General features: G+C 47.1%; 1 protein-coding gene across 12 annotated transcripts in view; it reads left to right on the top strand.

The window, feature by feature from the left end:
- MSI2 (musashi RNA binding protein 2) overlaps positions 1 to 26,273 on the top strand; it is a 501,147-nt gene that overhangs the window by 348,698 nt on the left and 126,176 nt on the right. For all 12 annotated transcript variants that reach the window (XM_077164879.1, XM_077164875.1, XM_077164874.1 and 9 more), the window contains one exon: positions 15,939 to 15,987. In XM_077164879.1, the coding sequence (XP_077020994.1) occupies positions 15,939 to 15,987 (49 nt within the window). The remainder of the gene's footprint in view (positions 1 to 15,938; positions 15,988 to 26,273) is intronic.

Consider the following 26,273-nt stretch of genomic DNA (forward strand, 5'->3'; position numbering starts at 1 on the left):
CCCCCACACCCCCCAACACACACATCCAGAGACAGGGGAAAGGCTCAATAGAATCGGCTGGGATAGTCATCTCTTCTTCCTGCCTGCCTTGAGGTATGGTCTGCAAGATCTGGGGGCTCCTTGGCCTTCTAGGCCATGGGTGAGAGTCTTGGCAGCTCAAAACAACTACCATTTACTGGACATGTCTGGTCTTGCCTTGCTCTCTTGCTCACACTGAAGCTGTGTCCCCCAGGTTGAAACAGTCTATTAACCCCATCTGGCCGCTGACCCGCCATGGGATGGTGGACCCCTCAGCCTCCACAGCCCCAGTGGACCTTCTCCCAACTATTCGGAGAGGTTGACTCCAGCAGAGACTTAGCACATGGGTCTCTCTGACTTCATTCCCTGGCCCTCTAGTCTGCCATATTTTTCTGAGGAGCCAGCACCACGCCTTCAGGAGGGAGGCCCAGCCACCCCATGGCTCACAGGGGCCTGGCCACCCTGGTACCAGCCCAGGCTGCAGCTCATGTCCCCACCCTGCCCATTCCACCCTAGAGGCCCAGACCTCCTGTCTGCTCCTCCATCTCCAGGCCCATGGCGCCCCCTTGCCTTCAGTACCCTTCCTGCTGGGCCCAGGAGGAACTCACTCTGCCCCAGCAAAGTTAGTGTCATTTTGTTATTATGAGTTTTCTGACAACTTGCGTGCACAAATGAATGATTATATGGAGCCTTTGCGGAATGTCTGTGTGGGCCCTGAGGCCCCGTGCATGACTCTTAGAGCACTCATCACATATGGCACAGGGATGTCTCTGCCTCCTCCGGGCCTCAAGAGCAGAAATCACAGCTTCCTCATTTTTACATCTTTGCGTCCAGTATGGTAGACATTTAGTAAATAAGGTTAACTGATTTTTTTAGATGACTGAATTAATTGTAAAGGTAGGACCACTGCCTCTGACAAACTTGTTTCTTTTTAAGCTAGGGTTTACTCATTTGTTGGATGAAAGGAGATCATTGGATCTAGTCATTAGGGCAGTAAGTGGCCCAGGGTGGAAGACTAGGTCTCTCAAGCTGTCACCTGCTGCCCTCTGGCTGAAGCAGCCCCTCCCGGTAAGGGCTGGACCTCCCGTGGGTGCAGGCGGCACAGAGGGACAGCAGTGGTAGTGTGATGCAGGGCCAGGTGCAAAGCGCGGCCTCAGGGAGCTCAGGGCCTCACCACGGAACTTAGAGGCAGAAGAATATTAGCTCAAATTTGGTTGCAAGATGCAGAATCCATCTCATGCCAGCACCAGCCTGTCTCTCTCTGCTGACTGGTTTTCTGTGCTTCCGGAGCCTGGTGGCAGAGCACAGCTGCCCCAGGTGTAGGCAGGATGGGCTGGACAGACGTCAGGGAAAGCAGCCAGCTCAAGCCCGTCGTCTCCTCCTCAGTGCTGCTTGCTCAGGTAGGCAGCCTCTCCACTAGTTCTAATTTCCCCTTGGCATCACATCCTAATGGTTGAGATAGGGGGGCCTCGGGCACAATGAACAGTCCTTGACCTTCCTCCTTCCCAACTCACTGAGGCGATCATCCTAACGGATGACAGCTGCTTAGCTCTTCGCAGGCGCCAGGATTCTGCATATGAATTAACTTCTTGCAATGCTCATAATAGCACTAGAAGATGGTTCCCAACGAGAAGGTGAAGGGCTGACACCCAGAAAGGTTAAGGGACCTGCCCACGATCGCATCGCTAATGGGTGATGGAGCCAGAATCTCAGCCCAGGGAGTCTGGTTCCATGAGCTTCCGGCCTTTTCCACTTTTCAGTTCTACCTAGATCTGTCCCCACCCCACCCACAGGAACCCACGTAAATGCTGCTTGTTAACACGTGTCATTGGCAGAAATACTGTGATGCCTTCTATCAGTCTAGAGTCTGAGAATGTCAACAAGCAATTGGGATTCTTTGAAAGACAGTACTACAGGTCCATTGTCACATTTGCCATTTGATGCCAACTCAGGGCTGGGGCTCCTCCTTTACTCTAGTGGCTCTCAGGAGCTTGCTTCCTGGGCTCTCGTAGCCTCTGGCCACCAACTCCTTGGGGTTCCCCTGTGATGGCCAAGGGCAGTTTCCCAACTGCCACACGGCAACCTGAGGTCTGCGGGGGCATTTTGCTATGGAATTTCTTGTGGGTCTCATAGAAAATCCCCCACCCTAGAGCTGAAGAGGGAACCATTACAGATCTCAGCGGTTGAGGAGAAATTTAATTAAAAGCAAAAGGAAATGCAAATGAACTTGCCCAGCGTCTTCATAGGCCATACTCATTGGCAGAGGAGGACTGGAGAGGAAGAGATTAAAGCTTCCTTTTATTTATTTTTAAGTTCTGTTGTAATCGAACTCTCAGTGTTGATGGAGAAGGATTTTTTTTACACAGTCTGGACTGTGGCATGCATTTGTCTTTGTTAATATATATGGGAAAGGGTAGTAAATCTATTCCAACGTGCTGTGGCTCCTGTGTTATTTCACAGGGGTATTTAAAGTAACAGCACCTGACAGTTTACCAGAAGCTAAGAGGTTTTTCTGCTTCAGAAAGCAAAATATTGTATGAGCTATGCAGTATGTATAAATGATTTGGAGAATTGGGGTGCAGCAAATCGTACAGTTTTCAGCAGAGACCTAAAGACTTCATCAAGTCATCAAGTTCACAGCGGAAGGCAGGCAGGAGCTGGGCAGTGGGTACAACACAGGTGTGCTTTGTGGCCTGGTATCCTTGTTTAATTTCCTTTTCCCTGGTCCCAATTTGAATTGCCAAAATAAGTTAGATTGCAGTGCATTATTTCATTTGCTTGCTTTGTAATTCCTCTTTACCTCAAACGGATGAAAACCATGGCACTAAAACAAATTGACAGCTCTCGAAATGAGAAAGATCTTTATCCTTCAGAGTGTTGATGTAGAAATAAATGAAAGAGAAACATGCTTGTTGGATCTTGAAGCAGCTTGGATTGGTACTTTTTTTTTTTTTTAAGGGTAGATGAGGGATTTTCCCTCTCCCTTCTGTTTTCCCCTTTAGGGAGCTGTGTGGTTTGCGGATGAAGTTTGAGGGTTTGTTTTTCTTCCAATACTTATTTGCAAAGAACTGAGTTATGATTTGGTCATAAGGAGCAGACCAGGAGTTCCCACTCTAAGGATTGGCAGGAAAAACGTGGCAGGGATTGGGGGGGTGGGGGGGCTCAGGCTGCCTTCCTTACTCCAGAAAGTCTACCAGCCGTGGCAGTTGCCCCACCCCAAACAGTATGAGGAACTACTACAGGGTCAGGCTTGCTTTAGACAGAGTATCCCAACTCACATGCTCTCAAAAGCCCCAACTGGCGATTTTGATGAGTATGGATAACAGACTTCCTTACCTCAAAAGTATAATAAGTACAATTTGTTTGGTATATAAAATGTTTCAAAAAAATAGAAGACCTAGGTTTCAAAAATTGAAACTGAAAGGGAGTTTAATGGCTTGAAAAGAAAAAGATTTGTGGCACATTTTTTTTTTAATATTTATTAATGTTATAAATTCCACAACCAAAGTGTTTACAAAAAGATTAGAATTTTGGTGTATACCCTTTCCACACTACAGTATTTCTCTGCTTCCTTAACCCAGTAAACTGTTTGGAATCCCAGCCCAGATCATCAGCTTCTGAACAAGACTTCTTCTGCATTTCCATCTAATCACAGATTCCTAGAGATTTGATAAACCTGAAGAATGTAAAGGTAACTGTGAACAATCAAATTCTTAAACACATCAGATCAAAAGAATCTAAGGCTTTCTGAGAACAAGGAACTGGACATTCTTGAGCTGTCATGTTTATCAACAAAGTCACAGAAGACATTCCCAAAATATAAAGCACAGACCATTCTCCTTACCAAAATTTCAGGAAAATTGTTGTGGCACATTTTTATATGAATTTGTTTTCTTTGTCCTACAAGTCTTTTTGAAACTCAATTAGCAAGCACCTATTGAGCACTTTTTTTTTTTTATTAGCTGCTCTAGTAGGTGCTGTGGATGTGAAGAGCTATATCTGATATTTTCTGAGGACCAGGGAAGAGGAAAAGATAGGGTAGTGGGACTACTAGCATGGATATTTATGTGAAAACATAATATTCCCAAGCAGTATAGGCCAGTGGCAAATATGGAATACAGGTAAGGGATCTTTCTACTATAGGTATATCTTACTTATACCCACTTCATCCAAATCAAGAGGACGTAAGTGTGTTTTTTATTATACATTTTAATTTTTAAATAGTTTATGATTCATAAGAAATTGCAAAGATAGTACAGTGCATTCCCATGTACTCCTTATCCAACTTCACACCAGAATTATATCTTACAGAATCATAGCACATTGTTACTAGCAGAAAATGATGTGCTAGGCATGTGTCTGTGTATGTGTGTAGTTCTTTGAAATGTTCTCATGTGCAGATTTGAGTGACAGTCACCGTAATCAGGATACAGAACTTCCCATCATCGCCAAAAGGTCCCTCCCTTCCTTAATAGTCACTTCCTTCTCCAATCCTAACCCCTGGCAACCACTAATCTGTGATGGAGACATCACTGTAATTTTGTCATTTTGAGAATGTTTTAGAAATGGAACCATACAGTATGTACTTTGTGATAGACTTTTCTCACTCAGCAGGCTTCCCTTGTGCTCTGTCCGAGTTGTGTAGCAATAGTTTGTTTCTTTTTATTACGAGTAGTATTCATGGCCGGGATATACCACAATTTGTTCATCCATTCCCCATATGTCTTTAAAGTATAGTTTATTAGCATACAGCTCGTAACACAGTACAGAAAGCAAGGTTCGCTTATTAGGTAAAACCACACTCCTCCAGACTGATTTCATTAAATTAGAATTTGTGGTAACCAAAGGAAGGCACAACGTCTGTTGTTGCATAATCGTGAATAGGCATCTGTGGGACATCTGGGTATGCCTCGGGCTGGGGCATGTGCTGGTAACAGCATGGTGGAGGGTTAGAGCTGTCTTCTGCCACAATTCAAGCACTTTCCTGTACATGAGGTCAGTAATTTCTACTTCTCAAGGCAGGGTAAAGCTTAAGAGGTGCTGTCACCCGCTTTTACACAAAGGAAACTGAGCCGCCAGAGAGAACCTTGTCCAAAATCATGCAGAGGCCGGGATTTGAATCGCTGTGGGCTTGTGATACCACACCCAACTCTTTTCATTAAGTCTTTGCCTGTAGCCACTGAATCCCTCAGCCAATTTGCTTCTCTGGAAAATGAGTGAGTTGGACTCCTATCTTTTAGGTCCTTTCCAGCTTAAAAGGTTTTGTGATCTTCTCTAAATAAGGAGCAACTTCTCCAAGTGCCTGAGTCCTTCAGCCTGTTGAGCTTTTTTCTCAGCAGCATTTTATCCATTCTTTGAAGATGCTTTGGAAATTTTAAGAGTAACAAAGTAAAATTCCTTAAAAAAAAAAAAAAAAAGTCAGCAATTCAGGCCTTCCTTCACTTTGCTGATTTTTGACAAAGCCTTTAGGTCAGCCTGGAACCAAGCAACCCATGGGGATCTCTGCCCCAGGACTCCCAGGGGTGACTTTTGGGACCACACTTTGGGAATTCTTGTAATGCCATTAAAGCCCCACTAAGAAGCTTTGGGCTGGGGGATGCATGGTGCCCCGATTTAGGGGTCTGCATTCTGCTGTGTGCAGAACTGGGCTGCAGATGAGAGGAAGCTGCTATTTTGGGCATCTGAGTGCTGCTGTTGCTGCTTCATTCAGGCCTGAGCAGTTCCACTGAGGGATGGGGCAGAGCAGCTCTGGGTCTTTGAAGCTCCAGAAGAGGAGCAGGGATCCCTGCCTTGGGCTGGAAGTGGAGAGGTGGCCTCTGGGACACTTTTAACTCCCGAGTCTGTGATTCTGAGAGGAGTGGAACTTCCTCTCTCCTCCAGTTACTGACATTCACCCTGAGACCCAGCTGAGTTTGTCAGAATCACAGGCTGAATGAAAGGGCAGGTGGAGAAAGAACAGCCTGGAGCTCAGGACGGTCTCCTGAAGGGTCTCTGTGACCTTTGGCATGTAATCTCATCCCTCCTCAGGGACAGGTGGGGCTCTGGAATCTGACAGTCTGGTGTCCACCTCATAGTCCCAGTTGCAGAGACTGGGATTATTTTTCCAGGGACAGTGGGAGATGTGGAAACATGGGGATGTCAGAAAGCCCAGGGGTCATTCTAAACAAATTCTTGTCATCTCTGCTCTGCAAAAACCTCTCTGTGTTGGGTTGACAGTCAGTCCTTAGTAATACTGGCTTAATAAATAAATGTGTGACCTTGGCCTAAATTTCCTGCCACCCTTTCTCCACCCTCGTCAGCCTGTCTGTTAAAGTGGCAGGGCAGAGGGTCATAGAATGCACCCAGAAGTTCTGTGCCCCTGAACCCTGACCTCCCCAAGGTGCAGACAAGTGTTTCATCCTACCATCGAGTTGTGCTATTTCTGCTCCCAATTTTCCAGGCAGAAGGAAGCTGCCAGTGCCCCAAGAGACTGACCTCGGAATTGGAACCTAGACTCTCTGAGCCTGCAAGACTCATCTCTCCCCTCTCCCATCTCCCCTCTCCCCGCCCCGAGCTTATAGCCACAGCTACGCTTGTCACAGTCCGAGATTGCATTGGCCACAGGAGATGTGGATGATTTTTCCATTTGGTCCTGATGTTTATTTCATGCCCATCAATATCAGCCCGTATTAGGACAGATGAGGTGGTTATTTACAGGCTGTGCGTTTTCACACTTAGTAATTATAAACCCTTCCCCCAGTTCGGTCAGAGTCGTGGAGATCTATTTTGGCAATTAGCAGTTTAGTATTTGTTTAATGGGAATGCAAGAGAGTGTTACGGCACATCAGTGCTCCACTAATGATTTGCCTGTCTCCTCTGGAGCTGGCAGGTTTGGGCCTTTTTCACGGTGGGTGAGGCCTGATGGGGAGAGTCTGGGGGCAGGGGGAGGGTGGTGAGCATTAGGCAGCCTGCCTGCTGCTCCCCACCCCCACCCCCCGGAGCACACTTGCATGCATGCACGCACACACTCACAACCAGTGCTGTAAACGGACCATAGATTTCCAGAGCACAGCAGCCGCCACTCGAAGAAGCCTTACACACAAGGCCGTTAGGCCAGATGCCATTTCCGTGTGACAGCTGTCCAGCCTGCCCGAACCAACTGCTTCTCCTCCAACAGCTCGTGCCTGGCCTCTCCCCATGCCTTTCTCCCACCACCCCCACCTCCCCTCACCTCCTGGGCCCCCATCTGGTTCAGATCTCCCCAGAGGGAGCCTCCGGTCCCATCCTCCAGGGCCGAAGAGGTGCAGGTGTTGGGCCCCACCCCAAGCATAGCTGGCACAAGCAGACCTTGCTCCCTTCCTCAGCTGAGAGGTGGTGTCTCCTGGCGCTGCTACCCCAGGGGCATGCCGGCTCCTTTAGCTTTGCAACGTCGGTTGCTTGGTGTGACCTTGCTGTGGGAAAATACACAGCACTGGGTGTGGCTCCTGGTGTAACTGTGTGGAGTGGAAATTGTGCACGTGTGGTGCATACTGAGACGGTTGCCAGTATCACTCACGGCAGGTGTATCCCGTGTGTAGGGCACTCAGGCACCACCTCCTACGCCTTCTCAGCACTCTGAAGGGCATGCGTTCTTAGCGCCCCCACGGTGCGCTGTGTGCTGCGGGGCCTCTCCCAGTGGGAGCGCTGTGCAGCTTGCTCTGTGACTGTGGACCAGCCACCCAGCCACTCAGCTTTTTGAGCCACCCATCTCAAAGAAAGAGTCCCTTTTTTTCCTTTGCCTCTCAAACCATTTTCCCCTCTTCTGAGGCTACCAGAGGCAATATAGGTGATCCATCTTTTTGGTTACCTAATTGCCCTTTCTTAATTCTTTGGTATGGTTTTAAGGCAACTTTTTTGATTCATTTGGCAGACTGTGGCACTCTGCTAAACCCTAGGGATTAAAAATAAAGCAGAGCGTGATGAAAGGAGACCACTAGAAAGATCAGAGACACATCTGGTTCTTTTTTACTATTATTGTGATTACACATATGTAACACACAGTTTCCCATGTTAACTATTTTAAGTGTGTAATTCAGTGGTATGATTATATTCACACTGCTGGTGCTACCATCGCCACCATCCATTTCCAAAACTTCTTCCTCACCCTACACTGTACAAGAAACACTATATCCATTAAGCCGTAACTTCCCACTCTCTCCTCTCCCCAGCTCCTGTAATCTATAATCTCCTTTCTTTCGCTTTGAAGTTGCTAATTCTAGATATTTCATATAAGTAGAATCATGTGATATTGGTCCTTTAATGTCTGACTTCTTTCACTCAATGTAATGCTTTTAAGGTTCATCCATGTTGTAGGATATATTTCAACTTCATTCCTTTCTATGCCTGAATAATATTCCATTCTGGGTATATTCCACATTTTGTTTATCCATTCATGTGTTGATGGACACTTCGATTGTTTTCACCTTTGGCAATTTTGGAAACAATTGAATTGTTTCCACATTGTACTGCTATGAATAGTCATGTATGAGTTTTTGTTTGAAGTTTTCAGTTCTTTTGAATATATACATACAGGTGAGATTGCCGGGTCCTATGATAATTCCATGTTTTAACTTTTTGAGGACCCACCAAACTGTTGGCCACAGCAGCTGCACCATTTTACATCTTCATCAACACTTGTTATTTTCCATTTTTGAAAGTAGCAGCCATCCCAGTGGGTATGAGTGGACTCTCATTGTTGTTTTGATTTGTGTTTCCCTGATAACTAATAATGTTGAACATCTTTTCATGTGCTTGTTGGCTATTTGTATATCTTCTTTGGGGAAATAGCTATTCAGGCCCCTTACCCATTGTTTAATTGGGTAGCTTGTCTTTTGTTGTTGAGTTGTAGGAGTCCTTTATATACTCTGCTTATTAAATCTGTTTCAGATAGATGATATGCAACTGTTTTCTCCCATTCTGTAGGTTCTGTTTTTACTTTCTTGATAATGTCCTTTGATGTTCAGAGGTTTTAATTTTGATGACTTTCAGCTTACTGAGACACATCTAGTTTTAAATCCTGGCTCTGTCATTTACTACAGGTGTTGCCCTATGCAAATCACTTAATCTCAAAGAGCCACAATTTCCACATCTATAAAATGGGAACGATGATGTCTTCCTCAGAGCTATTGTGATAATTAAATGAACTTTGCAAATTGCCCATTAGCCTCCAGTAAATGCCAGCTATTACAGCAGCCATTATTTGGGGTGATAGACATTTCCTCACACAGAGTCTGACATTTTCTTATGGAATCACAGTCTCTGATCAGGAGGCTTTTGCCTGTTGGGAGTTAAAATGACACTCTCCAGAATAGTGCATGGAGAACCACCCCATCACCACCCAATACCCCTGGGCAAGTGTTCCTTTGTTAGACTCATAACTACTATTTGATAAACACTGTTTGAGTTAAATGGGAAAATGCAGTGACCCCCACAAGAATACATTAAAAAAAAAAAAAAGTAGGGTCCAATGAAGAACAGTGCTGCCAATAGGGTAGAATATTCTGTCCATAAAGAGGCTTGGGAGCCCTCTATGAGGAGTCGAAAAGAAATTGAGCAAGCTGCTTCTGTTGTTATTCAATTGAAGCATGGACTAAAATAAGCAAGGTTTTAGGTGGATACGATCTAGAACTTTTTGACTTTTGGAATGAAGGGGAAAAGAGTTCCCTCTATGTGAAAATATTGGGGGTGGGGGGTGAGCAGGGCTTCATTAGGTTTTCTTAAGGTCACATCCATGAAGAATATCCTGTGTTCAGTTTTTGGTTGTTCTGAGCTACTTCCAGGACATCCCTTTGGCTCTCCCATACTAAAACAAACACAAGAGTCCAAGAGAGCCCCGAGAAAGCAGAATGCAGCAGGGCGCTTGCTGATTACTTCTGTCAGGGATAAGCCTCCACCCACACATACTCTGTGATTAAGGCTCAAATCCGATATATTTAGCCATTTGGAACAGGGGTTCTCAGCCTTGGCTGCACCCTGGAATCACTTGAGGAACTTTTTAAAAAAATCTTATGCTGGGCTCCCACCTCCAGAGATGCTGATTTAATAGGTCTGGGGTTGACCTCGGCATCACAGATTTTATAAGCTCTTCAGGTGATTCTTGTGAGCAGCCAACGTTGAAAACCACTGATCTAGATTTTAGCATGAACTAATGGGATTTTCCAGCCTGCTCCCTCTTCTCCTCCATTCTTCCACATGGGTGATGATTAAAGATAGACTCACCCCACCCTTTGCAGGGCCAGAGTATGCTGAAAAAGCCTGTTTAATAAACTAGAGCTTTTGTGGCAGAGCAGATTTTGTTTTTTAGTTCACGCTGGCAGTGGGAGAAGTCGCAAGCTGTGCCTTCTGGTGTTCTGCAGTGACCCATGGTGGGGAGCCCCTTCTCTCCACGCCGCTGTCCTGGGCACCACGTCATGTGTGTCTCCACTCTGGTGCCTTCTGTGCTTCTGATTTGTAGGGCAGAACAAGGCCTGTTGTGCCTACGCACTACAGAATCATGGCGTTGCATATGAGGGTGTTTATTTAAACTAACACTTCAGGCGTTTGTGTGGGAGCAGGAAGAGAAATCCAAATCCATTTGTTCTGGGGGAGTTTGGAGAGTTGGGTTTCTTTCTTTCCCTTCCCCCTCCCCCCTCCCCCGCCCCTGTACTTGACCAGAAAATTTCAGGATCATTTGAAGTGCCATTTCCTGCTTTGTCCTTGATATGTATAGTGTGGGTGGGTGTGTTTGTGTCCTGAGAGAAATAGGAAATTTCTCAGGGCGTTGTTGGCCGCGGCAAAGCCCTGGAACATCTTCACAGAACTGGAGAGTTTGCAAAGGACCAGCAGCGAACTTGACCCTCCCAGATGTTGTCCCAACAGCCCCTGCAGTCCATTTTAGCATTCTAGGCAGACATTGTTTTTAAATGGATCTCAGGTGACATCTCATAGAGTCCCCTCCTCCTACAGATGAGAAACTAAGGGCAGAAAAGGAAAGATGGCTTGTCTTCAGTGAGAGCCGGAAGTATGGCTGAGGTGGAATTGGGGCTGGGAGCCTTCCCTGGCCTTGTGCTTTGTTCTTTGTGCTTCGAGCCCGCCATGCCTAGCTGCCTCCCAGAACCTGCTAACTTATTACAGGTATCTCTTTTCCCTTTTGCACTCTCCTGGGGACAATTTTTTGCATCAGTTTGGCCTCACTCACCTTCTGTCTATTTGTGGCACCAAAACCACAAAGCTGTGGGCAGAAGAGGCCATGGTCTGGGGCACACTCTGGAGACATGCCTTTGGCCAACCAACTTGCCAAGCAGAATTTTTTACCTCTCTTTATAAGAGCGACTCTACATAGTGGCCTCAAAGGTTTCTTATTCAACTAGCACATGACTTGTGCTTGCTAGAGTCTAACATCTGGATATAGTCACCAGCATCTGGCTACTTCTGAAATCACCAGCAAGAACGTCTGGCTCACAATACATCTTTTGACTCATTATAAAGAGGGTTTGCTCATTCATTAAATGAATTAGGATTAGAGAGGCATCACCCACTGACTTGAGTACTAATCATTGCTGATTTTCATGGTCCTCGTCTTGTAAGCAGCATGCTGCCAGTTTCTCTTGGCACTTCTAGGATCTCCTTCTCCAACCTGGCTGCTGGGATGGGATTAGAAGAGGTACCTCCTCCCCCTAATACCTAGTTCCGTTTGGAATGTGGAACCTGATAGATGCACATTCCCAGAAGAAAGCTGTGTAAAAAACAACCACAATACCTGTTTTATTTCATGTGCCTGGAGTCCACCCGGAATGGGTCTACTGTTCTTGCTGGGTTCACTCACAGGTTTTGGCATTGGCTAGGTATCATCTGATTTGTACTGGCCTCAGCTGGGGTGACTCGGTGGGGATGGGGCGGGGCTAGCCAGCTCCATGTGTCTCTCATCCTCCAGCAGGCTGGCCTGGGCACATCCTTCTTGTGGTGACGGCAGAGGTGCAAGAGAGAAAAGCAGAAACATGCAAACTCTCTTAGGTGAGACCCAAAATGGACATCTCATTCTCTTCACCTCATTGTATTGTTCGTAGTAAGTCAAATCTGGAATCAAGATATGGGGAAATACCCTCCACCTGTTTGGAGAGAGGAACTACAAAATTACAGGGCAAGGAGCGTGAGGCCATTAATGCGATGTCTACAGTGCACCAATACAGCTTGCCTCTTATTTGTACTTAGGCTGATACTCTGCAAGTAGCCAGTGCCTAATAAATGGATGTTGCATAAAAGTCAGTAAATTAATGCTAGCTAGGTATTTCTAATCAAGATTAGGTTGACTGCTGCATAATGTCGACATTCGCTGGAGTTTGTCTGTTAGAAAGCCTCTGTCATCCTCACTGGTAGAACCTGAACTTTCCAGCATTGGAGCAGGGGCACCTTGTTTGCCTGCCAGTAAGAAATCCCATTTTTGTCAACATTTTCAGAATCTTAGAATTTAAACATCTGAGGGAAGGGGGAACCAAAACGGGGAGAACCATCGCCACCTGAAGTGTAGCCATTACCCCCAGAAGAGAACATTTGTCCCAGGAATTGGGCACTGAGCACATGTGAAAGACGAAGCAGCAGCCTCTGTCCAATAACCCTTGTTGCTGTTTCTCGTTCCTTAGAATAGTGCCTGGGAAGTGGGTCCCACAGGTCAGTGGGAGCCTCGGCACCCACTAGGAGCTGGCTAGAAATGCAAATGTTGCTGAATCAGAGACTCTGAGGGTGGGTCCGGGGGGTCCTTGTTGACCAACCCTCCCGGTGATCCTGAAGTGCAGGAAGTTTGAGAAGCCCTGCTGCCACGCCAGGGGACCCCAGCCGCTGACATTATAGCTCCCCTTTATCAGCTATCAGATGTGGTGTGTGTGTGGCACCCACTTCCGAGGACACTGCAGCAGTCTCAGCCTTGCAGTAGTCAGAAATGCATGGTCAGGACCTTCTAGAGTCTTAGGGGCAGAGGCTCCGGCATCCTGTGTTATCTCCCCTTCAGTTACTTTACCCTGCCTTTTCATCCACAAAGAAACATCACTGTGGATGCCAGGACTGCATTTTAAACCTGCCCCAAGTTCTTAAGAGGCAGATTTTGAAGTTGGCATAATCTCTCTCTCCAGAAGCAGACCACGAGTGTGCAGAGCACAGGATCAAGTCCGCTGAGGTTCAGACACCTCCTCCTCCCCTCTCCTGCCCACCCCCAGGTGGAAGGCCATCCATAAGGCAGGTTGAGGACACTATGGACACACACTAGATATCCGTCTAATCGGGAGGATGAAGGTGGTATCCCTTGAGGATACATTCAATAAGCATTAATGGCGCTTTTTACATGAGGCCAGAAAAACTCCTGTTTCCAGCTCCCCTAACTCGTGGTTGTGGTCTCGCCTGGGTCTGGGTTTTGGGTGTGTGTGTGAGAGAGAGTGGTAGGTAGGTAGCTAGCGTGCTGTCTCCCGGGTAGAATGCCAGTTGCCTTGCCTGCGCCCCTCATTTCCCCTTGTCGAGGCTCCGGCTCACACAAGTCTCTTCTGTTAGAGCCACATGGAACCGTGAGAAACAGTCCTGTACGTGAGGCCGCGTTTTTCATTCTATTCAGTCTTTGTATATTCAAATTCTTCCAGTTTCAGCTCTTGCTGTTCTGCCAGATTTCCATCGCATTGATGGCTTCTCTGAATTAATAAGTTTTGCAATCGCTGAAACCCCTGCCTCCAGCCGGGGGACTTATCCATATTGATTTCTTTTTTTTTTCTTTCTTTTTTCTCTCTAGCCACTTCTTAGATGTTTTATTTTGTAAAGTGTTAATAGAAATTTTTTTTTCCACCCCGACACTTTATCTATTCAGGAGGTCTTTCAAGTCCCATTGTACAACTGGGCTGTTGTGGAAAGAGTTCTATTCTTCACCACAATGGTTGCCCTAAAAACCATATACAGATCCCCCAGCCCCACACTCACCAGCATGGGGTGGACGCTGAAAGGCAGCGTTGGAAAACGTTCAAACTTAGGAAGGGGAAGAGGGAGCCAATTACACACTGCTGAAAGGGGGGTTTTAAAAATACAGTTCTAAAAAGTTCAAAATATTTGTTTCCTAAGGGGATCTGAGTTTCAGAACCAAAACATGGCCAACACAGAAGGGAGGCTGTTTTCCTTACTGTTAGGCATTTTTAGCTCAAAATAAGGACTTGGCAGACATTTTAGAAAATATGGAGATGGTTGTGAAACAGATGTCACGTTTACCTGCAGATCCCCAGCAGGCTTCACCCCCTACCCACCGGCACCCTGGGCATTCAGATTCTTCTCGGATCCCGGGGTCTGTGTCGGAGACGCCATCTGCTCAAGTGTGACTCCTTTGTGTACAAACAAACCAGCTGACCTTCTGGTGGTTTTGCTTGCGTGGTGCTTGGGCGGCAGGATGGCTTTGGTGTATGTGGCCTCAGCAAGTGGGGGGGAGTGGGGGGGCTCTTCAGGTCTGCCTGGCTGAGATTTGTCCTGGGAGGGCCTGGTGAAGGGGCCCTTGTTAAGTCATCTCCAAACCAGCATCACCGATTTCTGTCGTCCTGGTGCCAGGGAGAGAAAGGGCAGCTGGCTCCCTGCTGGAGGAGAAGGCATCAGGCAAGACCATTTTCCTCCCAGTTACTGACTTCAGAAATGGGGACCAGAAGGGGAAGGCCCCGGGAGCCTGTTTGTTCCGTCTCAGTTGCCTAGCAACAAAAGGGGGCCCTGACTCTAGAAGGGATTTATAAGCCAGGCCGGTCCCTTTGAGGTTTGTGTCTGGCTTGCCTACCCCCCCTTCTGTTCTTACCTTAACTTCACTACCTATTATATTTGATAGCACCTGGAAAAATAGATCTGATTTGTCTGGAGGAAACTTTTTAAACCTAGTGTTATTGTTTCTCCTAGTTTCTTCCTCTTCCTCTGAGATTTGTGGTCTGGCAGGAGTGGGAATGAAAAGCCCATGATTCCTTTTCTGAGCGGGCTTAGCTCAGGCCCCCGAAAGCTCATCTGTGAGCCCCTGAGCTCAAATGAGTGGTGCTTGATCCTTCCCAACTGCACACCCTCTCCAGGTGTCCCAAGCACAGAGCACACTGGCCAACAGCCCACAACCACAGGGTTGGGTTTACCTGTTGATGGCCAACCTTGGGCACAAAATAAATGAAGAGACCAGGAATGCCCCCCGGGCCAAACCTGATACTCTCCTGAAGTAAGTAACTGATTAGTTAGGCTCACACATAGGCGTTTTGTGGAACAGACAAAGGGTTGGATCATAAATAAGAGGAGTAGAACCCAAAGCCAAATCTGGCTCATTGTGTGTGAGTTTCTTGAGCACTACATGGGAATTGAGTTTGGATTCTGAAATCTTTTTATTGCTAGACATATCCAAAAGGGTTTCAGGACTTGTGGGAGGGCTGGAGAAGGGATTAGGAAGAGAGGTAGAGGAGGCCTTTGGTATTTTCTTCTCTTGGATGTTTTTTGAAAACTTCCTAGCATCAAGGAATTAAAATTCCATTGTTTGTAACGAGACAATTTATATATCCATCAGAAAAGGAATAATTAAGCAAGCTATGGCTTCTCCGTGCAATAGTATGAAGCAGTAAAACATTCATGATGCATAGATTGTAACCTGGGAATAATTTGCAGTATTGAGTATTGGGGGGATGGGAGTAAGGGGAAAAGTTCATGTATAATATGGTTTAAAAACTACATTAAAATATGCATAGATTTCTTTAAAAGACTAAAGGGAACTACATCAGATATTAACTGCAGTTTTGCAAAGTGGAAAGATAAGTTTGTTGTTTAAATTTCTACATTTTTTGCAATTTTAAATATTCTTTAATAGCAACTGTTATTTCTATAATGGAACCCCCCCAAGCAAACACCGTTCCTAAAATTCCTAAAGCAAACTCTATTCCGTATTTGTCTTGCAGGTAGAGGATGCGATGTTGATGTTTGATAAGACTACCAACAGGCACAGAGGTAAGAACCCTGCAAGGAGACTTCCCCTTCATCCTCTCCTGGCCCCGTCTCTTCCCATCCCGGATCCCTCTGATCAGAGATCCAGTAACTATTCCAAGGTCAAAGCAAACAGAGTTGATCACCTGTTGACGAGCTGTATCGATGGAGTGCCTCATGGCACAGAGAGTCCAGATATTGGACAATTAAAAAACTATTTCCTCTTGGCTTGGGAACTTTTGTTAAATTATGCAGCCACTCCCAACACACCCATTCCAATATACCTTTCCAATCCTGCCTTTCTTTAGTCCCTTGCTAACCACAACACTGAGTGATCCAAGTAGAAATTATTCATAGCAATTACTCAGTTGAGTTCTCAATTTGCATCAAAGGAGGTGGTTTTGAAGCCGACTGTCAATCTAGAGAGAAAGAGAGAGAGAAAGCCTTTCTGGAATGTATACAGAGTGTACAGAATTAGAAATGTCCTGTGGCAACCCCAATTGTTTAGGGAACATCTGCCCTTGTTTGTATTTCCCCTGTGTCTCTCTTCTCCCGCCCATGTATTTAGAAAGTGGGTCTTTACCTGGGGTCTCTGTAACCCCTGAAATGATAGCACCTCCCCCAAGTTAAAACTATTGCATTAAATTGAGAAAAACTGGTGGAATCTAGAAAATCCTCCCCAGAGGAGTAGAGTCAAAGGAGGGGATGGCTTCACAATCCATTCTCCCAAAGTTCCCAGTTTCTGGGGTTCCAATCTAGAGGGTGTTAATGAGCTGAGCTTCCAAAGGGGAAGCATTCTGGAAACAGGGTGGGTGTGTGGGTGTTCTCTGTTCTCGAGGGAGGGGAGCCAGAGAGCAAGCAGTGTTTCCTTGCCACTCGGATTGCATTTAGATGTTTCTTGTGTTGTTTACATTCCCGCTGTCACCTGCGATTAGAGGCAGTTATCCAGTGCCGAATGTCTGTCTCTCCTCTTTGGAGAAAGCAAGCTGGGTGAAAAAGAGGAAAGGAATGAGTGAGGATCATTGCTTGGGGTGAGAGAAAGAGGGGGTTATCTTCCTGACCTTGCCTGGTAACCCAGCCTCTCGTGCATCCATGTCTGCCACATCCTCAAAATGGGAAAATCGATAATTTGATGGAAAACTGTGATGTCCATTGGTGCTTAGGTTGGGAAGAGGAGAGATGGGGAGGAAGTGGGAGAAGGCAGGAGGGAAATAAGAGCATGTGGCTGAAGTAGAGTGCTGGGATTTGTTATTGCATTGCTCTGAGTGAGCACCAACAGAAGACAGTGACCACAATGCACAGTCCTGGATTATCTTTCCTCATCCTTTGCATTGCATCCACCTGGCCTTATGGTTTCCAAAGCATCACTTCCATGTGCATTGTCTAATTTGATCTTCACAGGAGGGTGGTTATGACTTTGGGAAAGTCACTCAACTTCTTTATGCCTCAGTTTATTCATCTGTCGAATGGAGATAATGATAATACCTCTCTATTGATTTATGTGGAGAGTACAGTGTTTTGAAACATCCTAGAGTACCTCAGACATCGTCAGCTGTGAATACACGTTAGCTCTAATTGTTAGCGTTCTCACCACCTCCATTTTGCTGATGAGATAGCCGAAACTCAGAAAGGATAACTAACTGATTCAGCAGGGGCTTAAATCCAGGACTGCTGATTCCACACCCTCCTCTGTTTCTTTTGGTTCCAGATGGGGTTGGGTTTATTAAGAGCGTTTCATCTGATTGTTTTCAGGGTAGGCAAGGCTTATCGGAGTGTAAATTTCCTTGGTACAATTCAGAATCCTGGAAGAGTCCTGTCAATCTTTTTGAATATCAGTCGATGAAACATATTTTTGGATCTCCTGCTCTGTGTCAGGCTTGTGCTTCCACATGTATCATCTCGTTGAATCCTCCCAGACATACAGGTAAAGAGGTTTGACATCTGAGGAAGTTGAGAGGGCCAGGGACTTGTCTAACTAAGGTCACACGGCTGGTAACCAACGGAGGTGGGATTCACTCTCAGGATATTGGGCCTCCAAGCACAGCCCAGATGATGCATCAGTAAGAAAGAGTTCCCTCGTATTTCTAGCCCAGATCCCTCTTGCTATGGGTGACCTCTTCCCTTTTCCCGAAGGGGAGGAAGACCGAGAGGTGCTGGGCATAGTAATCAGCGGGCGCCTCTCTGCGCCTCAGTCAGGGATGCGCTGCATGGAATGAGGTGGAGGAGGTGCCGACATGACTCCATGGGCTCATCCCTCATCTGCCCCACCAGGACCTCTGCAGGGCACTGGGTGGAAGGAGAATGGGCAGAATCCTGGCAGGACCTGCCCAGATATCCTTCTGCCCCACCAGACTTGAAGGCAGCTGTAGTGGACACAGGACCAGCTACTAAATTTGTGGAGTCCAGAGCAAGATGAAAAGGTGGGGTCCCTTATTCAAAAGTAGAGAATTTCAAGACAGTGACAGCAGAGTGTTAAAGCAAGCACATGGCCCTTCTGGGTGCTGGGCGCAGTTTGTGTGCCCAGAAAGCCGGCCCTCAGTGGGTGCAGCCTGCAAGGGCCCCTGGCTGAGGCTGGTGGGGCCGGAGGGGGGAGAAGGCAGGAGGAAAGGGGTACCAAGGTGCTTCAGAAAGAAGTACCTGACAGCTGCCCTCGCCTTTCCTCCTGGACTCCCCTTTCCCATGTGGCCGTGTCCTCCGTCTTGGAGCAGGACACGGGTCTTCTTGCTCCAGTGTCTGACCCCCAGTGGGTAGATGTCTAGAAGTATGGAGTCTTCTTCCCACCTTCCTCCTCAGAGCGTGGACCTTCTTCCAGCTTCTGCTGCTGCCCTGATGTTTCGCCTGGGGCACATTTCTACCCTCTTGGAACATCTCGGGTTACTCCTCTGGGAAATAAGGAGACTAGGACTGATGAGCCCCAGGACCCAAAGGATAGCTTTTTTTTTTTTTAAATGCAATTTTTTGGAGATATACTCACACACCATAAAATCCATCCAAAGTATACAGTCATTGGCTCCCAGCATTGTCACATAGTTGTGCAGTCATCACCACAATCAATTTTAGAACATTTTCATTACTCAAAAAAAAAATAAGATGATAAAATTATAAAAGAAAACCCAAAACATCACATACCCTTTATTCCCCCCCCCATTGTTGGCCCCTACTATTATGGGATACGCTTGTTACTGTTAATGAAAGAGTTTTAAGATATTACTGTTAATTATAGTCTATGGTTTGCAATAGGTACATGTTCTCCCATATATACTGCTCTATTATTAACTCTTTGTAATAGTGTTGTACATTTGTTTGCGTTCATGAAAGAACTTTTTTATATTTGGACTGTTAATCGGTTGTTGAAGTATAGCTTTTTAACTGAGTGATTGTCCAAGATTAATTCCTTCTTTTAAAATTGGGGATGGGGGGTTCTCTGGGAAGCATTTGCAGAGATGAGTTCTAGAGTGCAGAGGTTTCCTGGGGGTGCTCTCATCAGGAGAGGGCGGAGGAGGAAGCTGGCCTGGGGCACCCTGGGAGGGCCTGACGTGGGTCGGGGGCGGGGGGGTCCTTCAGCACAGTGCCCAGCATGGCAGGAAGGCCGGTTTTTATCCCCTTTTGTTAATCAGTCATTGGACATATCCCACCCGGGGAGGGGTGTGATCTTGGGCTTCACTGAGGAGATCCTGGAGGGGGCCAACAGCTGGGGACCATCTTGCAGCAGCTTTCCCAGCAGCTGGGGACATCTGGGCATCACAGCCCAGCACCCATGGTAGGGTGGTCGTGGGTTCTGTGGCTGTCTAACCAGGTCCTGTTAACACCTCAGTAGAAACAGGCAGGCCTTCTGAGCACACCACACAGAGTGCTTAGCACAGGCCTGCACATACTATATTGCATCTCGAGGACAGGGAAATGGGGATGCCCCAGGCCCATTCCCAGAGGAATGGAGGTGCCTGGGGCCCACACACTGTCAGGGCATAGCCTGCCTGCCAGAGCTCTGCTAGGCAATAGTTTAGAGAGGGGAGTCGGTGGTTTTCAGGGCTCTTCAATCATGATTAGTAGTTCTCTACCAACCCTTCCTGCTGGACTGTAGTGTGCCTCCAATTCCAAATGCAGAAACTTAGGCATATACAATTTTGGAATGCTTCCTGGCTGGTTCCTGCAGCCAGACAAGAAAGAATTGAGCTACTGGTAGAAGCTGGCGCCCTCCTTGGCCTGGCCCATCACTTCATTTTATGGCCTTCTATGAGGTTATTTGTGCCCAAAGGGAGAGAGAGAATGGTGGCTTTCCAATTTTCTCAGAGTCATTTCATTTGCTCTCTAAAAGTTGTTAGAGGTGGTCTGAAAAATACTGGGCTGATCCTCAAAGGATTTAATCATTGGGGAAAAATTTGTTGCCTCATCCTTGCAAAACTCAGATAAGATATTGAATTCGGCATTAGGTATTGATCCCAGAGTGGGGCCGTAAGGGGGAGAGACAGGAGAAAGAAGCTACAAGGTACTGTCCTAATTCTCTCTTTTGTTGGCAGGGGGCTGGGGAATTGAGAGGCAAAGGAAGGCAAAAGGGTAGAATGGCTCAACTCTCCACTCTTCTCACAACCGCGTCCTCTTTGAGAAAGTCAAACGCAGGGGTGTTGTTGCTGAAATACATCTCCCCCACCTCCGGCCCCCTGAGAATGCATGTCACTTTGGGCTCCCTCTGACCCCAGGGCCCTGTGTCCCTCTGAGCCTGGCCCATCAGGGGAGAGCTGGATGGTCGGGGGCCCCGTGGAAAATGAGCCAGGTGTCTTTGAAGCTTAAGGGATAGCCTGGCGAGGGTCAGCTGGAGAGGGGATGGTTTCTGGCGGAGTGCAGAGGAGAGGACTCAGCGGCACCGCCTTCCCCACTCCCCGTGGCTTCCATTACCCAGCAGGCCTGTTTGCTCCGGAACGTTGCCAGAGGCGAAGAAACAGGATCCACTGAAAGAAAAATAAAGATTCTGTGATGGATGATTCCTCTCCCAACTGTTACCAGTCGTTTATTAAGTGCAGTGCTAATGATTTTGAAGAGGAGTAAAAGCCCTGGGACTCAGCCTCAGGTCCACACCCCCCACCCAAAGATCCACAACCCCCAGTGGGCCCCTCCCCTACACCAACGTCCGCCCAAGATGGTTTCATAAACCTCAGCAAGTGCCATCACAGCAGGCCGCCTGGGCAGAGAGGGTCCTTGCTGGGTGGCTGTGCCTTATTCAGGAGTTTCTAGGCTGGAATGGTACATGGCAGGTGGATCTGGCCAGGGAGGGTTGCTCACAGGCAGACTCACCTTCAGAGCATGGAACAGAGAGCTTGGCTTCTTCCACGAAGTTTGCACAGCATTGCCATCCCCCAAGCAGTTGGCCGAAGTTAAATGTCTCAGTAATTTGTGTAATCAGTGTGTTAAAAGAGTGCCAGTAAGATGTTGCTTAAGCGGTGATGGAAGATAAAGCTTTTCTAAGGAGAAAACCCAGCCCTTGATGCCCTGACTAAGCTGCTAGGCACTCACTTTTGAAATTGACTTCTGACGTCTAGATTGACTCTTTTACGTAAAGATGACTAAAAAATCACACGGCAAAAAAATAAAAATCACCCAGTAGTTGTCTGTTTATGGGTACCTATTTCCCCAAAAAAGGGGCCTGTAAAAATAGCTTCATTTTGTTCTATTCACATTTCACTTTTAAAGAAAAGGGAAAGGCCCTGCCTCATTTGTAGGTGTGGAAGTCAAAAATAATGTAGGCCCTTTCTTCCCAGTCAGATTCCAACATTGTGTACCTAGAAAAGAAGGTTGGACTCTACAGCCTGTGAGCGGTGAGATGTGAGCTTGTGGGATGAAGAAGGTATTTGACAGAGAGGATAAGTCCCTCTGGGTGGGAAAGGGCACATTCCAGGAGAAGGGCTGCTGAATGGGAATCACAGCTGGTGATGACACTTGTGCTGATGCGACAGGAGGACTCCCTGCCGACGCCAGCACCCAGGCCTGGGGTCTGGAGCCAGTTTGCTGTGCAGCAGCCCTGCTGGAGTCAGGCCTGTTTAGTTCCCGGAGGCTGGCGCTGAAGGTGTCGAGGGCTATCGTTCCCTCCTCTGAGATGGTGGCAAGGACTTTCTTGGACGCCTGTAAACCAAGAGCTAACCTAGTTCTGCACCTGAGAAAATGGAAGCCAGGTGACATGAAAGCTGCTGGTCTATCAGGGACCAGCAACAACAACCAGGGGTGGGCTGGGGTGGTCTTGGCCTCACAGACCCTTCGATCTCGTCTGTAGTGTCACTGGCCACCAAAAATGCTAAGTGAGCTCTCTTAGGCAAGTCAAGGGTCTGGGTCAGGTTGGGTGATAATTTTATTCTCTGCTCTAAAGACCTCCCAGAGGGGCTTCTTGTCAGTGTGGGGGCAACATGCGTTTTAAAAGAAAGACATGACAAACCAGAAGTCTAGGAGAGAATTAAGTCTGCTCCAGTCCAGCTTGGATAAAAGAGGCCTTGGAAGAGATGGGGGTGGGGAGGGGCATTAATTGTTGCTTTTGAGTATTTTAAGAGGTTTCGTTGAAAAGGCAGGCTTGAAAATGGCCGAATCCAAAGGTGCCATAAATGGATAGCCGCTTGCCTCGTGGGAAAGGGCCCGCATTCTCAGAACCCAAGGTTCTGGGCTTCTGGCAGGGCTTCCTCTAAAGCTGCAGCTTGTGGAGGCGGCCTGGCCTCTGTGTGCTCATGCCCGGAAGCCCTGAGCCTGCGCCCACCATCGGGGCACACCCACCTCCAGCCTCTGCATTCCCTTGCCCTGCTTTGTGACCTAGTCCCCCACCCCCAGCAAATTGCTTGACCGGTTACTGACCCAAGTCAGGATCTCTTGCAGAGCCTGGGAGCAACCCGTGAGGCAACGGAGTGCTGCAGGAGTCACCCTGAGCCATTTGCAGAGACCAGCCCTGGAGCTGTCTGCACATTTTATTTTCTCATTAAATAAACACCATTAGCCTTCCCGAGAAATTGGTGCAAACATGACCTCGCAAATAACCAATTAAAAGGGCAGGGTTGAAGGGGAATGTGAATTTGAAAACATGTAGAGGAGGCCATTAGAGATTCCCGTAAGATGCCGCACCACTGGCAGTATCGATCCCAGACCTTAATTTTATTTCTGACAGGAAAGCAAGGAGCGCACTTTAATTTTTTTCCCCTGTGCTAACTAAATTCCGGAAGCACCCATTCCGGTGCCGTCTCTTGAGATATTCATCAGCACAGAAGCTTGGTTTCTGTTCACCTGCCTTCCTTTGTGGGCACAGGCCACTACAAAGCCCCCAGCTCCCTAGCAACAGGGCTGGGGGACAGGGGTGCCCAGGGCAAGAGGAAGCCAGTGAAGCCGGGGGGAATTAGGCACCTTTGGATGAGATGCGTTTTCTTTAGCTGAGTATAAATCTTAATGTGCTTTTCTTTGGAATAAAAGCCCTGGCACCAAAAGGGTGGTGAGCTAATAGGTCTTTCTGCCTCACTCCCGGCTGTAGCCCCCGGGGTAGAAAGGGAGTGGGCCCTGGGGCAGCAACTTCATTGACCCAGAAATGCTTTTTTGTAGGGAGAGACAATGAGGTCCTTGTTCCACCCTGTTCCCCAAAGAGGCCCAGGCTCTAAGCTCTCATTACACGTTTTAAGATCTTGGTGAGGACAGAGTCTGGAGGCCCGAGAAGAAGGGAGCCTCCTGGTGATTTGCCCAAAAGCGCCCTATTCTCAGCATCATGGTGAGGCTTTAGGGAGGGGCCGTAGGGGGCCTCCAGGCCTGGGTTGGGGGTACCAGAAGCCGTGGGCAGCTGTCTCCCTGATGGGACCTGAGGTTTCTAGAAGGGCCCCAGCTCTGAGGCAGCCCTGGACCATGGCTTCTGTTTTGAGCCTTGCTGGCTGGAGGGCACCTGCTAACCCGTGTACATCAGTACGGCAGGTTGGAGAGAGCCTGGGTTTTCCAGTTGCACGTATTTGTCAGCTTTCCCATCGATGTGATTGCAGGCTAGTTATTGAATGGCCTCGAGCCCCGTTTTGCTCCCTTGTGAAGATCACACACCTACTCTCTGAGTCAGCTGAGACGGGTGTGTGCCCATAGCAAGCAGTGAGTGCTCAGGAAACCTCAGTTCTTTCCCTCCCCCCTTAAATAAGACCACTGATTTTTATCTCTTCAGGCAAACAAACTAAAAACAGTGTTTGGATTTTTAGGACTCTAATCTTTTTTTTTTTTTCCCTCCTTTGGATATTTTCTCCCATCCCTGCACACGCACAACTCTTGGGCTGCAAGTGCATAGAATATTTTGGAAAGGATACCTACCAAACTGGAAACAGAGGCAGAATGGCATAATTGTTAAGAGTACATACTCTAGAGGCAGACAGCTGGTATTGGAATCTAAACTCTGCCCCTTGATAGCTGTGTGACCCTGGGCAAATTACTCACCCTCTATGTGATTTAAGATACCTCATCTATAGAATAGGAATGAGATCCGGTTAGCCTGAGGCTTAAATCTGTTGAGTGTCAAGGACCTGAAACAGTCTCTGGCCATAGTAAACCCTTGCTGTTTTCTGCACGTGCACGTACATAAATAAAAAACAGCTTTTGCTTCTGGAGAAGAGGACTGACCCAGGGGTACAGGGGTAAAGGAAAACTTTTTGCTGTATACTCACTTACCTTTTGAATTTTGAACCCTGTGCATTTATTACCTATCCAAACCTTTGCTTTTTCTAGTGTAAGTTTAAATAATTCATTCCAATTTGAATTGTAAATGTAGTAATATAACAACATGAAAGAAGATTTTCAAAAGAAGAAAATTCTTTTTAGTCCCAGCACCTTAACATAATAACGGTTGCCCCTTCTCCCTCATGCCTGACAGATGCATGCAGGTTTCAAAGTCGGTTGTAATTATGGGTCCTCGGGATGAGAAGGTGTACGTGCCTCCGGTGGAGTTGGAGGTTGACAAGGAAGGGACCTGCCTGGTCTGAGTTTTCTGTCCTGTCACTGAGAGGACCTGAGGAGCCCCAAACAAGGCATGATGATATGCCACCAAGAAACCTTTACCTCTCAGTCGCCTCTGTCTTTCCCTTTCCGTAAACAGACTCAGATATAGATAGATGAGGATTTTCTTAGTAGTTTCTGCTCTTCCCAGACAATGTGCTATAATTAGAATAGGCAGACTGGTTCCAGTCTGCAAAGTTACCTGGTTTGCTTAAGTTGTTTTGAGAACTGAGAGGGAAAAGGTCAGAAGGGGGCGGCCCGGCGATGCAGAGCTGGCTCTCTACCCCTGGGGGTCAGAATGCTTTCTAATTAAAGACGAAAATGTTAAAAGTAGCTTCCTAACCCAAGCTGGATTAATAAACATGCAGGGGCCTTGCACAGTGCAGCAAATACATAATCCTGCTCTCTGTGCCCATTGCTGATAGTTTACAAGTCAAGTCAAGCATCCAGTTTAGTTCATGGAGCTGGTGAGGGCGGAGGAGGTTGTGGCAAAGGGATGAGAGCTTAGGGTACTACTATTAACTCATGGACTTGTGAGATGTAAATGAAATAAGTAATCTTTGTGAAGCATCTGACACTTGGAAGACTCCCTGCAAATCCTAACATTATTATTAGCATAACAACTTATTTTACTACTATACTAATAAATGCATAGTTACTACCCCTACTTGGAGAATGAAGGTTGGTGAGAATTGCTGGTAAGAGAGAACGTTAACTTTGGAAAGGGCCATCTGCAGACATGGTCAGGTGCTCCAGGAGGACCATGAAGCCTCACTTTCTGCTGGACACATTGCCTTGCTCACCACTGGCCTGCAGCCCTGCAGCCACGCGTGGCCTTTGCGGGCTCCTGTCCCCATTGCAGCTGCTCCCCCAGCGAAGTTCTATGCAAGAGAAGTTCGAGAAAAGATTTTTGACCTGAGAACGCTACCCCCAGGTCCTGACAGAGTTCACGTCTTAACCTAAATCTAATTTGGCCAAAAACCTTGAAATTACCTAGAAACAGTGACCTTAGGATGTTAATTTTGTGTTGTTGTTTTAGTAGAGAGAGACATGAAAAGCTGTTTTATTTATTGGCCTTCAGGGCTCAGTCATTTCTCTGTAAGCCAAAGAATAACCAACACACTTAGGAGACGTCAGAACCCACAACCCCAAAGCAAACCATCCTCGCTAGACTGATTTTTCTGGTTGGGTCATTCAGCGTGGCTTTTTAAGGGAAATAACACTCAGGTTAAAAAAAAAACGTCAGGAAGCCCCCATTTCTGTGACAACACGCACCTTGTCGTCTTGGCATACCCATTCTTACTTCCATCCTGGAAAAAAATACAAAGGCAGGG

The sequence above is a fragment of the Tamandua tetradactyla genome, chromosome 6, assembly GCF_023851605.1.
Source record: "Tamandua tetradactyla isolate mTamTet1 chromosome 6, mTamTet1.pri, whole genome shotgun sequence".
Classification (NCBI taxonomy): Eukaryota; Metazoa; Chordata; class Mammalia; order Pilosa; family Myrmecophagidae; genus Tamandua; species Tamandua tetradactyla.